At 40.3% G+C, this 19,413-nt stretch overlaps 1 protein-coding gene across 3 annotated transcripts in view; it reads left to right on the top strand.

The window, feature by feature from the left end:
* Positions 1 to 19,413, top strand: part of PTPRM (protein tyrosine phosphatase receptor type M) — an 811,120-nt gene that overhangs the window by 719,398 nt on the left and 72,309 nt on the right. For all 3 annotated transcript variants that reach the window (XM_045849822.1, XM_045849820.1, XM_045849821.1), the window contains 2 exons: positions 2,384 to 2,460; positions 6,285 to 6,321. In XM_045849822.1, the coding sequence (XP_045705778.1) occupies positions 2,384 to 2,460; positions 6,285 to 6,321 (114 nt within the window). The remainder of the gene's footprint in view (positions 1 to 2,383; positions 2,461 to 6,284; positions 6,322 to 19,413) is intronic.

Below are 19,413 nucleotides of genomic sequence, written 5' to 3'. Positions count from 1 at the left end.
GTCTAAGAGAAATAAACTGTGACAGGGGATTCTGACAAGGAGGTGCAATAGATCCTAACACAGCCCTGCTTCTAAAGATTGGGAGGCTCTAATGCGGCACCTGCCTTTTAAAAAACTGCCCAGGGAAAGTCAAGGAGTACAGGGAGGTAAACCTAATCTCCCTCCAGAGGAGCTGACTAAAAGCCTCGTCTGTGTAGAATGGCCATGATTCAGTTCTATTGTAGCATCCTTCATGCAGGAAGCTCAAGTGGCCTTAACAGTGGAATTGCTTATAGCTCCACTCTGAAATAGCTGTGTGTGCACACTGGCTCTCCTAACAAATACAAAAGCCATAACAATCCACACTCACCCTGTGCCTCAGTGACTCACCTCCCCCACAACTCAAGCAATATATGGACAGGGAGCCTAAGGTTTCAAGCAAAATATATTCTAGGAAACTAGTTCTTAAAGCAGGTCACAGGAGAAAAATTCTGACCTCATATGTGTCCATTCCTGAATTACTGTTGTCTGTTTGGGCACCAACCATAAAGATAGAAGAAAAATGTGGTGTTTCTTTTGCAGCACATGAAAATAGCAACTGACCTTTATCCATCACTTACTACATGTCGGGCTTTTATCTAATCTCTGTCTGTGTTTTACTTCAATGCTCACGATAACCCCATGAGATAGGCAGTTTTCACCTTTGCTTTATAGATAAGGAAACTAACACACAGAAAGACAGAGATTAAAGAAATCGTGCAGAATCACAAGTGAGGGGTTCTAGCCTGCACAACAACCCCAGAGCTCATGCATGTAACCACTCCTGATATTATCCTTTGAGCAGAGCAGGAAGACATAGCTTCTTTCAGGTTTTTCTCCTTGTCTGACCCACTTTGTCACCACATTCCAGGTAAATTTATTGAGCCCTGACTAATTATTAGGCAATGACATGACATAATATGACTATCGATCATGAACTGAAGTGAAAAGTTCCATCAACGAGGAAAGGTTAGAAACTTCACATAATTTCCTCCTTGAAAACAAACAGAACATTCATCCACAGGGGTTGAACTTGAGGGGCCAATATGAAATGTTGCCTTGTACCCATTAACATTTCAAGCCCAGGAACAGGTCCAAATCAACCCTTTACTCCAATGGTTGTGGATAAAATGGTCTGTCACCTGCAAACCTCCTGGCCCTTGCCTCCAGCTGGGGTATAATTTCTCACCCAATAACCCAAGTGAATTGTTGAGAAGGGTTAATGACTGAGAGGCAGGGCCTTCCTCTGGCCCAGCACCACTGGAAGTGGAGATTGGCAGACTTTCTTTCATGCCGCTCCTCAGAAGCCTGAAGTGCTCCCCTTTCAGAGCAGCTAGCTTTTATCTCTTCTAAATATTGAGTTTGGGTGTAAGCTTTAATTGGAAGGAAGTGTTCCTCTGCTAAAAAACAGCATTAATTTAGGAAAATAATTTTTAAATCACATAATTTTTTCAAAAACCTAAAGGTTCACTTTTTCATTCATTTCAAAAATTTTGGGGGTGGGGAAAGGGACCAACTATATTCCAGGAGGTCAGGAGTAGAGCAATGAGAAAACAGGAAAATCCCTGCCTTCATAGAATTTTCTGAACTTTTGTTTTTAAATATATATTTTCAAGGAAATAGTTGAGCTATCTCAGTGGTATTTATGGAGAAAATTTTTCACTCAGAAAAAAATGTAAAGGTAGCTAATACTTCAGATGCAGCCCTGTGCAGTCCTTGCTGCCTGCCAGACAGCGTGCCTGACAATCTGTGTTTCATTTCATCCTTAAAACAGCACGTGTGGTCAGTCCCTCCTCCAGATGTGTTGCTCAGGCTTGCTGGCATAATTGAGTGGCAGGTATTCCCATGACTGATGAGAGACAGCCTTGCTCTACCTGCCTATGGCCTCAGGTGCAGAGAGAGGGCTCAGAGAAATCACAGATGATGACTGAGGTTAGAACCACATCCACACCTCCCAGAAGGCTGGCCTGTGGTTTATAACCATCATTTGTCAAGGTGGATGTCATAGGCAACCTTCAAAATCTAAGGGCTTGTATGTGATTTAGTGAAGGTACTAAACTTTCAATCCAAGAAATAATTCTGTTGTGATTCACAGGACTCTTATGTAGAAGTTTCAAACCTCTGCCAACTTTATACATCTGTAGATGATCAAAGAATAAGTGAATGAGATTTGCTGTGAAATGAAAAGAATTATATTTCTTCAGTCTTAATAGAAAAATAGGAAGTGTGGAAACTGTGTAATATTTAATTCTTTATCTTTAAAGCAGAATGGATGTGGATGATTTCCATGTAATGTGCTTATATTCTGGGACTCTGAGCATCTCAACAGGTTGCTTTTGTTCATCGTTTTTGTTTTCTTTTTCAGATGACCATTCCCGTGTGAGGCTGCAGACCATAGAAGGAGACACCAACTCAGACTACATCAATGGAAATTATATCGATGTATGTACCTAGAAACTGTCAGCAAGCCCCACTGTTCTGACACCTACCACATGGTGTGTCTGCCACAAGACTGGTGGACACATGTCGGTCTAGCACCAGAAGCAAACACATTAACATTGCCCCATACACACCACATGGAACTTTAGGGGGAGGATATGGTGACTCTTCTCACGCCAGCCTGTTGACTGGTAACTCCTCTAACATTCAGTGCCGTTTTAGCCATCCCTTTCTATGTGGACTCAGAAAATGCTATTTCCATTTTTTGTCAACAACTTTGATTATTCGACATGTTAAAAAATCTGTTTGCATATTAATAGGACAAAACTCTCTAATTCCTAATTCAATGATTTGACATCTCTTGTCATCACCGCACTTTCAAGTTGCCTTCAAAGTAGTCTGCAGCTGTTAACCAGGACTTCTAATGCACGCAAGACACGCCATTAAATATGCAGGCAGTTTAATTATTGAAGACTGCTTCTTTGTTCATTCTGCATCATCTTAACTTAATGTCTTACATTAGAATAAATTCTTGAGGAGACAGCATGTTTTCAGTTGAAAGAACAAATGAAATCAAAAGTAGACTAAAAATCAAGGGAAAGTTGCTATTAACTGTATGGCCCAAGTGTTTACATTAAACAGATTTCAGCCTCCTTACAGTTCCCAAACCATTGTCTGCTTGGCCATCACACTACTTCCTCACCCACCAATACTTTCATGGACATGTTTTTTTTTCTTTTCTTTTCTTGGTTGGGTATTACTCAGATGCCACTAAAAGCCCTTGCATCACAATCTCTAGGATTCACCTAAAAATAGCAATAAGATTTTTATTTTTACTGTTACTTGGAAGAGGTTGACAGTTTGGTTTTAGATTTGAGTATGGGGCCTGGAAGATTATTTGCAGAATAATTCATATTTCATTCCTGAAATGAAGATCTCTCTACCATTTTGATAATGACCGAAAACATACTCAATGCAAGTTACATTTTTTGAGTAAAGTGCATTGCACTTATTCTTTTATTCAGTAAGTGTTTAGTGAGTATCTTACATGAGTACTAAGAGGTGTGCAAGACATGTTACCTTGTCCCCAAGGCCTCACAATTCAGAGATGAAGAAACATCTTTGTAATAGCACCCCTGCTTTGGGACATTCCAGGGGAATCTTCCTCATGCACCAGTGTCAGCTCCTGCAACCCCTACTGGGCCTTTGAGCACAGGGACAATATCCTGCTCATCTTCATTTCCCTGCACATGGTACATGCTCGAAATATTGTAAGCACTTAGGAAGTGTTTGATGAATCTGACTGAAGAAGCATATGTAATTAGATTAAGCATTAGAGTAAAGTAATTGGAACTAAGCTTTAAAAAAATGAGTGGGTAGCAAAACAGAGGAAGAAAGACATGAAAGTAATGAAAATACCAGATTAATTAGTTTTAATTTTAACAAAAAAGAGTCAATATTCAGGGTGCCTTTATTAAGTTAATTAGTTTATTAGTTAATATGATTTTATTGAGCACCTATTATATGACAGTTACTGTTTTAAGTCCTAGAGTTATAACTGTGAACAGTTCATAGTTAAAACAAAAAAATAAGCCCCTGACCTAATGGAGCTGATGAGCCAATCGAGAGAAAGAGACAATAAATGAAATAAGTCAGTTAATTTTATAAGGTATATTGACAGGAGTATGAGCTGTGTCAAAAACAAAAGCCATGAAGAGTGGCTGGAGTCAGCTCCACTGAGAAGGTACATTGGAGCAAAGAAGATGAAGGATTGAGCCATGTAGACACCTGGGAGAAGAGCATTCCAGACTGAGAGGCAGCTGTGAAAAGGCCTTGGAGTGGAGGGTGTCTGGTGAATTTAAAGAAAGACAAGCTGGCGAGTGTTGGTGGAGTAGTGTGAAGGGGGAGAGAGTTATAGGTGATTAGATGCGAGACACTGTGGGGCCAGGTAATGGAAACAGTCCTAAGGATTTTGGATTTTACTGCGAGATGGGCAGGCATAAGAGGGATTTGAGCAGAGGAGTGACATGATCTGGCAGCTGAGAGGAGAATGAACTGTAAATGGGCGAGAGTTGAAGCAAGGAGGCCTGCTAGGTGGCTGTGGAAGCAAGCAGAGAGAGATGACGGTGGCCTGGCTGAGTGGTGGCACTGGCAGGTGAGAAATGGTGGGGCCCTGAATTTATGCTGAAAATAGAGACAGTGGATTTGCTGGCAGATTGGCCATGGAGTGCAGGAGGAAGGGCAGGGTCAGGATGCCTTCAAGAGAAGGAGTTACAATTATCTGAGAGGACTTGAGGGAGGAGAGCTGATCCAGGTGAAAGGTAGGAAGGAAATGAGTTCAGTTTTAGATGTGTTAAGCTTTAAATAAATGTTAGACATCCAAGTGGAGGTGTTAAGTAGGCAACTGATATCACCTCAAGATTCAAGGGGAAAAGCCCAGACTGGAAGTAAGAATGCAGACTCACCCATGTACAGATAGTATTGAAGGCCATGAGACTAGATGAGATCAAGTGTAGACAGAGGAAAGAGTCCAAGAACTGGGAGCTCCAACATCAACATCAAGGTGAAGGGGAGGAACCAACAAAGGATCGAGCAAGTGTAGCCAGGGAAGTAGGCAGAAAGAAGACCAGGAGAGTGTTATATCCGGGAAGCCCATGAAAAGAGTATTTCATGAGGATTAATGAGTTCATGCTGCTGATGGGTCAAGTAGAGAGGACTGCAAAATGGCCATTGTGTTTCACAATATAGGTCATTCATGGACTGTGTGGATTATTTCAGTTTAACAAATGAGTTCCCCCTATCCCCTAGCACCTTGCTAGCACTGACATAGAGAGTGAATGAGTCAACCAGGGTCTTGCTGTGTGGATATTATCAGCTGTAGCAAGAAATGAGGGATCATCTAAATTATCCTATTTCATATGTATCATGATTCTGTATTTGAGACCTATAGCAAGTCAGTTGCACTAAAGAACATGTTTGCTTTTGTTCATTATTCTCAAATTGTTTTTAAGAGTAAAAAAGTCTAACAGATATGCATTTAAATTGTCTTTTAAAAAATTTTTATTTCCTCTTTAAGTTTCCTTATTCTGTTTTCCATGTGGCTTTGGGCACAGTGTTTTGGGTCATCTCAGGGGACAGAAATGGAAAGTACTAAGGTCCGTGATGATATTATATGTTACCTGTGTGTAATTCTCTCTAAATTGACTCTCCCTTTCCCAGATGCTGATTCTAGTGTTCATTGTGCCCTTTTTATGTGGTCTCGGTTTTCATCTTCCCTCTTCTTATAGGGTCATGATAAAAGGAAGGGGTCTTATAGAATTTCTGCCTCTTTAAATTTCTGGCCACTGCTACAACATCATGTTGTGGCATTAGCAGTGTTTAAGAATGATGTTTAGTATTACTATTGATAGAACTGCCTATACCAATGTAACAGAATATGTGTTAAAACCTTGGCACATTACCAGTAACACACAAACATAAATGAAATTCTATTGTACATTCCTCGCCTGTTTATACTCTAATAATAGTCATGGTCATGTTACTTTGGAGAATCCATAAGTTGTTGGTGTTCACTGCTCATCTATTACCCCACAGCCAGTGTGCAGTTCAGTTACCCACACCCCCTCTGCAAGCATCAAAACTGTTACATTTGATGCACCTTCGCTTATTTAAGAGGAACTCAGTAGTACTTGGTCTGATCATTTAACTTTCAAGTGATGCAAATGTTAGTGTTTGTGAGTGCATTCATTTTGACAAACCTAGCATGTGACTTCTGTGCTGTTTATTGATTTTAATTTTGTCAAATATTTTTTCTCATTTATTTTTAGGGCTATCATCGACCCAATCATTATATTGCTACCCAAGGTAAGTTTGTTTCAGCTTTGATGTCTTTCTTTGGTTATCTGCCTGGTCTCTATCATCTCCACCCTCCCTCAGAACGACATCCGCATACTGTGATAGCACCATTCATTGCAGTTCTAGCCACCATCACATACACCCTGTTTCATCAGCAGAAGTTCTGGTAATGTAATGGTTTAGCTAGAACTTCATGTTGAGATCGTTAGAAGAATTGTGTTCATCAGTTCATTATTGAATTAAATCTATCTACCTTAGGAATTAATCTAACATTTGCAAAAATATATACAAATATATTTATTAAGTAAATACATACTGAATACCCTATATGCAAAGCCCAGTATCGGTTGCTGCCAGAGATGCAGCTGAATCAGCAAGCTGCCTTTCTCACACCCGTTGTGGTTTAGTGGGGAAGTTGTGAGATGACCTATATACTAGAAAGGATGATACCAATTAAACACTTGTGTGAGAGGTACAGAGAAAATGTTAGAGGAACTTAGAGATGAAAATATATTTTGGATCAGATGCAATGATCCAAAAATAGCTTTGTGGCAGAGGTGAAACTGGAAGAACTTCTAAATGGCAGGGACACCATGAGCAAAGATCTGAGTTCAGGAAATTTACTCCTGAGTGAAAAGCAGATGGTGGACCACTTTGGCTAAAGGAAAACCAAAATAAAGCTATAGGAACATGTTGAGGAAGTTCATGGCCTTATTTTTGTATCATCTTCCCCACCAACTATGAGGTGAGTCATCTATGGAGAATAAAGATCATGGGAATTCTGAGGTTTTCAGGAACAAGGCATCATAAAGGAGGAGTTAGTGAATCAATGTAAGATGAATTAAAGAAGTGCTGAGGAGCAGAGAGGACCCAGTTAGGGTTAAAGGGCACCCATTCTCTCCATTTTATTATTTTATCACTGTTTCCAGTAATACATTATATCTTAGAAACCAGAGCAGGAAAATAAAAAGGATGTGACCTGCTGATGGCTAGGGATTAGTAGGGGGCTGTACACAGAAAGTCAAGAAACAAGGGAGTCAAGGATACCAAGAAAATTGTGGTCAGCATGTCTAGGTTTGGTGGGAGAGGGGTCAGAGGTATCTGATGGACCACAAGGAAGGGGAAGGAGGCCAGGTTCGGTTAAAGAGTCATAGATAGGAGAAGAGGTAGTTGTAGCCAGAGAGCAGAATTCCAGTAGAACTTCCTGCAGTGGTAGAAATTGTCTCTTTCTGTGCTGCCCAATATGGTAGCCACTAGTCATATGTGGCTACTGATAGTCATAAAGTATCTACTATGAATGAGGAACTGAATTGTAAATTTTAATATTGATTTAAGTAGATGCATTTGGCTATTCCCTACTGGTAATGCTGTACAGCAAAGCTATGGGGTGGAAAACTCTCAGTGTGGCTAAAACAAGGCCACTGTGGAGCCTTATCCTCCTAAGCCTGACAGCCTCAGCCAGCACCCATGTGGCACCATGTGTAGAGTCTAGCAAGGGTGTCCAACCCGCGGCCCAGGACGGCTATGAGTGCAGGTAACACAAAATTATCATTTACTTAAACCCTTTTTTTTTTTTGGTCATCAGTTTTCATTAGTGTTTGTATTTAATGTGTGGCCCAAGACAGCTCTTCTTCCAGTGTGGCCCAGAGGCACCAAAAGGTTGGACACCCCTCTACACCAAGTGTAGAGTCCACAGTCACACGCCACCACTGATGGGCTCTACAACTGCATCTAGGTAACCTGCTTGACCTCCAGGCATTTCCTCCTCTGAAATGAAGTCAGCGATGGCTCCTTCCAAGGTAGCTTTGCTAGCCTGAAGAAATGCGGCATGCAGAGTACCCAGTTTGAAACAGGTCCTTTCATAGCAGTTGCTGAGGTCTTTGGGTCACAAGCTTTTCTGGTTCAAGCTCTTACATCTGAGATGCAACAAAGACATGTGCCTAATCCAGCACTGGTGCCTTCTCTTATATTCTGCTACCTCCAAACTGAATCAATTGATGCCTTTGGAGAAACCCTTTGTTAGTTTTTTACATCCATACTAAAAAATGCTAACCAATATCTGAGCCTACGGGGAGTCATCTTTTTGCTGATGGAGGGTTTTGCTTTGATGTTGATGACTGCTGACAGATCAGGGTGCTAGTTGCTAAAGGCTGAGGAGTCTGTGGCAATTTCTTAAAATAAGACAGCAATGAAGTTTGCCAGATCGATTGACTCTTCCTTCATGAACAATTTCTCTGTAGCATGCAATGCTGTTAGATAGCATTTTACCCATGGTAGAAATTCTTTCAAAATTGGAATCACTCACAACCCTGCTGTGATTTATCAACTAAATTCATGTAAAATTCTAAATCCCTTGATGTCATATTAACAGTCTTTATGGCATGTTCACCAGTAGATTCATCTAAAAAAAACACACACTTTTTTGGCTTAATCATAAGAAGCAACCCCTCACTCTTTAAAGTCTTCATGAGATTGAAGCAATTCAGTCTCATCTTCAGGCTCCACTGATGATGATACTGATGATAGTGATGATGATGATAATAACAACTCCCTAAAACAACTAAAATAGTAACATCAAAGATCACTGATCACAGTTCACCATAAGAATATAATAATGAAAAAGCTTAAAATATTGGGAAAATTACCAAAATGTGACATAGACACAAAGTGAGTAAATGCCATTGGAAAAATGAGGCCACCAGACTTGCTTGATGAAGGCTTGCCACAAACTTTCAGTGTGTAAGAAACACACCACCTGCAAAGTACGATAAAGCAAAGCACAATACAATGAGGTGTACCGGTACGGCATGCTCCAAGCCTAACACAACGGATGGTCTCAGATTGCCAGAAGTAAAGATTTCCGATCCTTTGCAGTAATTGGCATGGATTGCCTTCATTAAAGTAAAAATGCAAACACCTGATTGTAAGAGTCCAACAAAGTGGGTGATAAAACTAATAGATAAATGCGGTTTTTAAATCTCTGCTTTCTTCTCCCTTTGTTTTGCACTGATATAATTCTTTAAAATCTATTCACAGCAGAAACCCATACTATATGAATGGTCCAATTTACTGACAGCCACTTACATTCCCAAGACCTCAAATACATAGATTTTCACCAAGTTCCTTCAGAACAGAGGGCATGTCATGAATTTATCTATTCAATCTCTCCCCTTCCCTCGACTTTATTGATTTTTCTAGCAGGAATTGATTTTATCTTTGATAATGATGGTAATGTTTCTGCAAATTGAGGGTACTACATTGAAGCCAGATCTGTGGCTTTTTCTTCCTGTGTCCCTTCCATTGAATCGTGTTCCATCTGCCAGCTAATACATTGATGACCCAGTATTCACTTCATCACATCTGCCTAGCCAGCCATTAATACAACTGTAACATTCAGGATTTATGATTTGGTGTAGTAGGGATCAAAAGGGAGAAAGCACGTCTGTTACTCCATGTCCACTCTCAGAGCCAGGGCAGAGCTGGGATTTCAAAAGCATGGTTCACAGGGAAGGGCAAGTGAGTACCCAGGTCAGTAGGATTGCCCAGAATTTACCCTATTTCACAATGGCAAGATACCCAGACACCCCACAGGGACTGTGTGGGCCCCGAACTGGAGACACACATTTAGAACCACTCATCCAGAATGACTTGGGAGAACACCTGCCAGCCACATGGTGTGCAAATGAGGCGGCCCTGGAAAAGTGTTCTTTTTATTATTGCTTAGTTTCATCTTTTAAACTGACTTCCTCTTTAGAGAACTCAAGAAAGTTGATGAAACTTCATTGTGGAAGGACAGGTTGTTGTGTAAGTCTGTGATGAGCATGGCCTGCCCTGCACCAAGTCCCTCTTCCTCACTTCCAAGTTCATCTGTGGGTTGAGCACAAAGAAATATTGGAAGATCCTGCCAGAGAAACTTGCCTATAATTCCTTCAGGGGGAGCAGCCATGCCCCATGAAATCTGGAGGACACATCCCAGTCAGGTGGCAGAGACCCAGCACTTGGCTGGGATTTCCAGGAGGCGAGGAGGAGGTAGAAGGCATGGGGCTGGGGGGTGGAGGTGAGGAAATCAGGGCATGTCTTCAGCCAGCCTTGAAGCATGGGCTCCCTGGTCAGAGGCCAGGCCAGTGGGAGGACTGCCAAGGTGGGGAGGATCACGCTCCCCTGCAGAGGGTGTGAGGTGGGAAAGGTCTTCACCTCTGTGGCATTTTGAGTCTTCTTAATCACTTCTTGAAATGGATCTTCTCTCAAGAAATTCACATGCACACATACATCTTTTACATAGATGTTCAGGCATTTACAGACTTCATAAAGCCCAGCCTAGAAAACTCTACACCCAGGTTAAAACCCTGTGTTAGAGGGGCTGAGAACAGAGAACTGAGAGGTAAAGTGAGGACACTTGTTCAAAGGCTTTGAATAAGGGGTGTTATTTAAAGAAAGTCAGAAAGGCAGGGAGAGAGAAAGGCTGTTTCTAAGCCACATAGTGGTGAAAACAGTGCTTTAAGTAGATTAATTAGCATGGAATTATCTTGGAGAGAAAACTAACAAACATAATAGAGAGTAAACACAGAAAAATCTGGGATAGAAATGAATAATGCAGACAACAATAATGGCAGTGGGCCAGTTGTAGGTTTTATTTTATTCAATAATCTAGGTTACATATGACTAAAATATGTTTTCTAATATTAAATATAGTGCCCCAAATGTTGATTTTTAAGTAATCTTCCTTCTCATTTAATAAAAAGTGACATATATATTTTCTTTCCATATTAGTAATTTGGGTTGATGTAACACTTTTCTTTCCGAAACTCAACATTTTTATTTGTCTATTCATTCAGTAAATAGTATGTGCCTATTATGTACTAGGCTTGGTGCTATAACCAATTTAATGAATTTTCTGTCCTCTGGCTGTTTTGGTATTTACTCCTCTTATTTCATAAGGAGAAGAATTGAGACCCCTGAGGAGAGAAACAAGGGTTCAAAACAGCAGTGATGTGTATCTGTGTGCCTGCAGTGTGCGGACGGTGACTCTCATAATGCATGAGAACGTGTGATTCTTGCCCTAAAGAAGAGGCTCGGGCTTGCGTTGCTGTCCATGTGTTGCATGCTGCCTCTTTCACGGGCTTTGCAAAGCACACCCCTCAAAATCACATGGTTAATCTTTGATAACATGAAATCTAGGGTGCAACCCCTTCTTTCTAAGTTATGATGCTTCTTGAAAAAGGCAAATCTTCAATGATACAGTCATATCTGAAAATACCTCTTAATTACAATTGTCTTAGATGTCCTCAAACATGACACTAAGCACCCAGAGTCTCCTTGTTCTTAACACAGGCATCCGAGCACCTGTGTGGGCACCCACTAGTCCAGGGCTCCACAAGGGTGCTGCACAGAGCTAGCATTAATGGTGACAAAATGAGACCCTATTTGGCGAGATCAAGGCTAAGTTTAGAATTCCAGTCCAGCAGCCAACTCTGTCACGTTAGCACAGTTCAGACAAAAGAAATGAAGTGGGCACTGAAGCACCTATACTCAAGAAGAGTAAAACGTGTGAATTTTAACAATGTACAGTGAAAATTACAACTGTGATGCTCAGAGCCTCTGGATACTCAGTGTCATGTTTCAGGACTTCAAGTCACACTAACATTGACCACAGGAACTATATAGAAAACCAGATACGAGATGGTTATTTACAATGAGAAATGTCACTGTCCATCAGAGAGAACTGCCCTCAGCAGCATGTTGCCTCATAACCTGATGTCAGAAGAACACCAGAGCGCATCCATTGATTCAACCAGTAGCTACCAACTGCCTGGTAGATAGCTAGCTAGGAGCAAATGCTCCCTGAGAACACAAGAATTAGAGAGAGAATGAATGAATGAATCATGAGTTACTGTGTGCCAGACACCAATTAAGCAATAGAGTAGTCCAACTAGGCAAAAAGAATATCTCATGTTGGCCCAACAAAGCATCTACTTACCTGGGTGAATTTGAGGATTGTTATCTCAAGTACCTGTGACTATTTCTTTTCTAAATTAAGAGTTAATCATCTCCTATTCTTACTAACACCTTTTCTTTAGACAAGTCAGTAATCAAGGCACTGTTTTTGAAGATACTCCATCTTGTTAAACTAAATGCTTATCTCCACACTGACCAACCTCTTTGTGCATAAACCCTAACCCCATACACACCTCATATAAGCAGTGCTATGTGTTCATAATGATAATCTGCAAAAGAAAAACCTAAAAGAAATTTCCTCCAGAGAACTTCACCTAGGAGCAAACTTTTATATGAAGCTAATAAAAATGCAGAGAGTGAAGATTTATAGTGGAAATACCTCCAGAACCTCAACTCCACACAAGAGTTGAAACTTTCCTACAGTGATTTCCTTCTGTTTGCTGTTCATCTGTTTTTCTTCCACACTTCTTCCACATAATCTCTGTGGTATGAACATTTTTAATGAGGATTTTCAGAAAGATAAATATGGTTTATATTTTTGAAGCACAAAAATCCCTTCAGGCCTCTGAAGCAATAAATAACAGTGCTTAGAATAAGACACAACTTTCCTCAGCAAGTCATGCCTCTAGCCAAGACTCCTCAGAGCATCTCTGCAAGTTTTCCACATTCTATAAAGAAGCTTTTGTCTCCTGCATTCTGGTCTCCAAATAGGGGTGAACACTTGAAATTATATCTCAGTAGAATTGAAAGAAAAAAGTGTTTTAAATCAAAAGCTAAGCCTTCCATAAACACCTTTTGTTTTTACTCCTCCCAGCTCCAGTGCAGCTCGCTCCGAAAGTACAAATTCTGTGTCAGCTGAACTCGCTCTTTCTGGCTAAGTTGTCCCCACATTGTCAGGAGTGGTGGAGAATGTTTGGATTTACTTACTCAATCCTATTTGAGATTGATTTAAAAGTATTGACTTGTAGAGTATTCTCTAGGGTCCAAATTTAAACAGGGAGGCTGTGAGGGAGTATGATTTATACATAGGCAAAGAATGACCCTCATGAGGTCTTAAGTATTCCAAATTACGGGGCCAAGATCTCCCTGCAGGGCCAGCCCATACTTCACTCTCCATCTCTATTTTTCCAAGGAAAAATCAACAATTGCAATCAACAGCTTATCTACAAACTTCTTTTCAAAGAATAGTTGCTTTTCACCAAATTAAATTTAAAAGATACTGGCTGATTTGCTAAAAGGTCATATCATAGACATCTCTCATCCCTGTGTTCTTAATAAACTTGCTTATTAGTAGTGAGAATGTTTAAAGTCAGGTTGCAAATCAAAAGATATAACCAAAAAAAGATGACATTAGTAACATCCACATATGTTGTGATAGACGCCGTAGCAGGAATGCGTGTCCACAGTGTCCTGGGAGGTAACCTAATGCAGAATAATTTGAAGACGAACGATGCCCTGCTGTTAAGAGGTTACGTGGTTGTAGACTGTCTTAAAACAAATACTTTTTACATCTTTAAGAGTATTTTAGAGGTGTTTCTCATTTGAAGTAGAAAAGTATAAAATCTTTTTGTGCTGGTAGAAACTTCAAAAATCAAAAGCCCAACTCTTCTCTTTTGTAATTGAAACAGTAGAAATTCAAAGCACAAATTTATTTAAGTGATCTTCATTCATGTAAGTTCAGATGAGTCATGTAGACAAAAGTATTTGTAAGCTGTATGGACTAACATTTATATTTTAATAGAGTGTATGCAGTGTTCAACTTAGGAGAAACATCATGTTTCTGGTGTCCTTGGGGGCCCTTTGTTAAAGAGCGAGGAAATATAGGAGGTCACATCTTTCTTTCTTCCAGGTTCAGCCCTTTGAAAGGATAGAGCTGTAGCTAAGTACCCATGTAGTTTCCCTGGTGCTGGCTTCCCAGGCCTCCTGCATCAGACCCTTGCAAAGCAAGCCATTTCTTTTAGGCCTACTTCATCCAAAATTAATCAAACATTTCTAGGCACCTACCAAGTGACTGGCTCAGTATGGGGCTGAGAATACAGCAGTGACTTCATGAATTACACAGTGCTGGTGCCTATGTGAACAACCAACTCTCTTTCTTTTAAATATATTTTATTGATTATGCTATTTCAGTTGTCCTATTTCTTTCTCCCCTTTGTTCCCCTCCACCCTGCATCCCCTCTCCCACCAGCATTGCCTCCTCTTCCTTCATGTCCATGGGTCGTACATATAAGTTCTTTGGCATCTCCATTTCCTATACTATTCTTAGCCTCCCCCTGTCTATTTTGTGGTTACCAATTATGCTTATTCTCTGTACCTTTTCCCCCATTTTCCTCCCCCCCGCCACTGATAACCCTCCATGCAATCTCCATTTCTGTGATTCTGTTCTTGTTCTAGTTGTTTGCTTAGTTTGTTTTATTTTCATGTTTGGTTGTTAATAGTTGTGAGTTTGTTGTCATTTTACTGTCCCTATTTTTGATCTTCTTCTTTTTCTTCAATATGTCCCTTTAACATTTCATACACTAAGGGCTTGGTGATGATGAACTCCTTTAACTTGACCTTACCTGGGAAGCACTCTATCTGTCCTTCCATTCTAAATGATAGCTTTTCTGGATAGAGTAATCTTGGATGAAAGTCCTTGCCTTTCATGACTTCAAATACCTCTTTCCAGCCCCTTCTTGCTTCCAAGATTTCTTTTGAGAAATCAGCTGATAGTCTTATGGGAACTCCTTTGGGATAACTCTCTCCTTTTGTCTTGCTGCTTTTAGGATTCTCTCCTTATCTTTAATCTTGGGAAATGTAATTATGATATGCCTTGGTGTGTGCTTCCTTGGGTCCAACGTTTTTGGAACTCTCTGGGTTTCCTGGACTTCCTGGAAGCCTATTTCCTTTGCCAGATCGGGGAAGTTCTCCTTCATTATTTGTTCAAATAAATTTTCAATTTCTTGCTCTTCCTCTTCTTCTTCAGGTACCCCTATGATTTGGATGTTGAATGTTTAAAGTTGTCCCAGAGGTTCCTAAGCCTCCCCTCATTTTTTTTTGAATTCTTGTTTCTTTATTCTGTTCTGGTTGAATGTTTATTTCTTCCTTCTGCTCCAAATCATTGATTTGAATCCTGGTTTCCTTCCCTTCACTGTTGGTTTCCTGTATATTTTCCTTTATTTCACTTTATATTGCCTTCACTTTTTCCTCTAGTTTGTGTATACTTACCCATTTCTGTGAGCATCCTGATTATCAGTGTTTTGAACTCTGCATCTGATAGGTTGGCTATCTCTTCATTGCTTAGTTCTATTTTTGTAGCCTTGATCTGTTCTTTCATCTGGGCCATATTTTTTTGTTTCAGCATGCTTGTTACATTGCAAAGGGTAGAGCCTTAGGTATTTGCCATGGCAGGGCAACCCACCTTGCTGTGTTGTGGCACTGTATGTGAGAGAGGGGTCAGAGAGGGAACAATGGCACTTACTAGGCTCTCAGCCCAGCTCTTATTAATGTGTGATTTTGCTTCAACACCATCTTTGGGAATTACTTTAGGCCATTTCTCTCCCCATCCCTACCCTATTTAGCAAGTGAGAAAGTGAAACCTAATGAGACCTAGAACCACTCTTCCCGTATCTCAAGACATGTGGACACAGTTTTGAACAAGTTTTCAAGGCAGTTACTTCTGTTTCTTGCCTTCTCACTCAAAAGGATGCTTCTGAAAGTTTCCTGATGTAATGCCCCTCACTGCTATTAAAAATTGGAGGTTGCATGCACTGAGCTATATCTAGGGAGTCAACATATCTCTATTTTATTCATTTATTAGATTTATTCTCTCTTTTCTTAAATAAAAGCAATCCCACTTGTATAGTGAGAAAATCTTAATTAAAGAAGATGGAGATTAATGAAAGCTTCTATTTCTCTGACAGTGGTCCCCAAGGCATGTGAATATAGGCTTTTCCCTTCGCTTTCCTTTTCCTTGACAGAAGGCAACCAGATCCTTTGGGTAAGCAAACCCCTCCACTCTGAAGGTTGCCACTTTTTTTCTCCTTGGTTGCCTTGTCTCTGTTCCCCTCTTTACAGCACCAACAAGTACACAGGATGGGTTTATAAGGGTTTTCTTTGGAGACAGACCTGATAAATGCTCTGTGACCCAGCCGGCAGGAGGCTCTTGTGGTGTGAACATCTGTCATGTTCCTCCCTTCCGAAGCTACAAACACTTTCGTGTGTGCCTCTTCCTAGCTCTTCATGCAATATTGCTGTACAACCCATCTCAGGGATCGAGTACCAAAGGTCCCTGTGGTAGTGGTGTCTCTATGTCTGCATCATACAGCAGATTATTGCCACACATGCCTACTAACCCTTTCATTGTTTACTATGTAAGGATTTCTCTTCAGAGGCCTAATCTCTAGCTCAGTCTGATCTATCTGCCTTTATTATTCTGCTTTCCAAGTCAGGCATAATAGCAGCTTTTGCATTGCTGTTCACAGTGGTACCACTGCAAGGAGGAAATGTTTATTAACTGCCAGGGAGGGCTGAATATAGTCCAAAAAGAATGCAATCCACATAATGGTTCTTGCAGATAGATGGTGTTTCCAGAAATGCTTTGGGACATTCAGTTTCAAGTCCTGCTAGGAGTCAGTCACCCAATAATTGTTTTTTATATACAAATATTTCTTTGCTTATGCAACATGGTCACAATAAACTCTTTGAAACTTGGCCCTAAAATTTCCTTCCATATACAAACATGTTTTATGTCAGTAACTATGATAAGATGTTTTCCCTCCAAGAAGCAATAAAGCAGTGTGGTTAATTGGAATGTACACTCTAGAGTTAGACTGGCTAGGCTCATATACCAGCTCTGAATACCCTCTCAATAAATATTAGCTATATTTTTATTATCATTATGATTATATGGGTTCCAAAAGGCCCATCTCTCTGGTCCCATATTTCAGTGCAGATAAACCAGAAGAAACAACTGGGGGGCGAGACAGACTGCGCAACCTGAAGTTCTAGCATGGGGAAATAAAGCCGCCAAACCTCTGACTGAAAAAATATGTGAGGGTTCTGGTGGCAGGAGAAACACCCAGCCTCACAGAAGAGTTCATTGGAAAGACCCACAGAGTCCTAGAACATACACAAGTCTACTCACCCAGGAATCAGTGCCAGAAGGGCCCAATTTGCTTGTGGATAGCAGTGGGAGTAACTGAAAGCTGGCAGAGAGCAGATCAAGAGGTGCTGTTCCCTCTTGGACCCCTCTCCCACATACAGTGCCACAACACAGTAAGGTGGGTTGCCTTCCCTGGTGAACACCTAAGGCTCCACCCCTTACTACTTTGTCAGGCATGCCATGACAAAATAAAATAACCAAATGAAAGGAAAGATAAAAGCTCCAGAAAAAACACAAGTAAATGACAAAGAGATGGCCAACCTATCAGAAGCACAGTTCAAAACACTGGTTGAGTATGGTCACAAAATTGAGGAAAAAATGAAGGCTATATAAAGTGAAATAAAGGAAAATGTACAGGAAACCAACAGTGAAGGGAAGGAAACTGGGATTCAAATCAATGATCTGGAGCAGAAGGAAGAAGTAAGCATTCAACCAGAACAGAATGAAGAAACAAGAATTCAAAAAAAATGAGGAGAGGCTTAGGAACCTCTGGGACAACTTTAAACATTCAACATCCAAATCATAGGGGTACCTGAAGAAGAAGAGGAAGAGCAAGAAATTGGAAACTTATTTTAACAAATAATGAAGGAGAACTTCCCCAATCTGGCAAAGGAAATAGATTTCCAGGAAGTCCAGGAAGCTCAGAGAGTCCCAAAAAAGTTGGACCCAAGGAGGAACACACCAAGGCATATCATAATTACATTTCCCAAGATTAAAGATAAGGAGAGAATCCTAAAAGCAGCAAGACAAAAGGAGAGAGTTATCCCAAAGGAGTTCCCATAAGACTATCAGCTGATTTCTCAAAAGAAATCTTGGAAGCAAGAAGGGGCTGGAAAGGGAAAAAAAAAAGGCCCATCTTTCAAAAGTACATAGGCAGTTCAGGCTTTAACCTAAGTATAGTATATACTTATAGCTTTCATAAAAGCTAATACATTCTATACAGGTTTATGCTTCCTTCCAGAAAAATGTATCAAAGGGAACCACTGTGTTTTTATCAACAAACTTCATCTTTCTCCAAAGTACAAAGATTGTCATCATTGTTCTAAACTTTCCAACAAAAATCAAACATAGGTTAGAAAGACAATAAACTATATTATAAACTGGAAGAAGCATATTTTCCTTCAGTTTTGAGAGTCTTGTAGAAATCGAGAACCTATGATAGCAGCCCAGGACACCAGCCTTTGCATGTGTCTGGAGCTTTCCTAATGCACAAAGTTGGATTACACATAAATGGAAACAGCTTAATTCCACTGACCAGACAGGTCCTTCCCAAGAGGCTTGGTAATCAATTTATAAGAATCACAGAAGGACATTTTAGAGAGGAACTTTGGAAGGCTAAGAAACCACTGGAGAACTAAATGGGGCTGAGAAATTATTTTATGGAAAAGAGGATAATAATGACAGGAGCAGAGAGGGAAGTAAAGAGAAAGATGTTTGCTCTTGGCCTTTTTCTGCAACTAATTTGTGTTGGGCGAGGCTGCTTAGGCAGGCATGGTCTTCTGCTTGGCTAGTGGTTGACCAGATGCCTAAAAGTTGCTGATCATGATCTGTATCAAGGAGGTAGTAGATAGAGTGCATGTAACTTGAAAGAAATTCATACAGACCACTTCTGAGATCAGTTTCACACAATGGAGTCCCAGAAAATACAGATGTCCCCCAGTCACTGCATGTCAGCTTAGGAAAAAGACAACAGTATAATAATTGATGGGTGTACAATGATTTCAAACAATTATTATTCTTTTTAAAGTGATATAACAACATCATGGTTATGTCCTTAAAAATAGATACCCAGTGAAGTATTTACATGCGGGTGATAAAACGTATACACTGCACTGTGAGTAATCATGCCCATGGCTTCAAATATTTTCAGATGACCCCCCCCGCCTTGATCCACTCCCAAAGCCTCAGTACTCACACGAGGGAAAGTAAAAAGTATATTAAGAATTATAACCAATAATTTATTAACAAATTTCCAAAACAAATCTTCTAGCAATACAATCAAA

This window comes from Phyllostomus hastatus, unplaced genomic scaffold, assembly GCF_019186645.2.
Source record: "Phyllostomus hastatus isolate PE091 unplaced genomic scaffold, TTU_PhHast_1.1 phas_contig_80, whole genome shotgun sequence".
Taxonomy (NCBI): domain Eukaryota; kingdom Metazoa; phylum Chordata; class Mammalia; order Chiroptera; family Phyllostomidae; genus Phyllostomus; species Phyllostomus hastatus.
The sequence above is the reverse complement of the archived record's forward strand: the minus strand, read 5'-3'. Positions and strand labels throughout refer to the sequence as shown.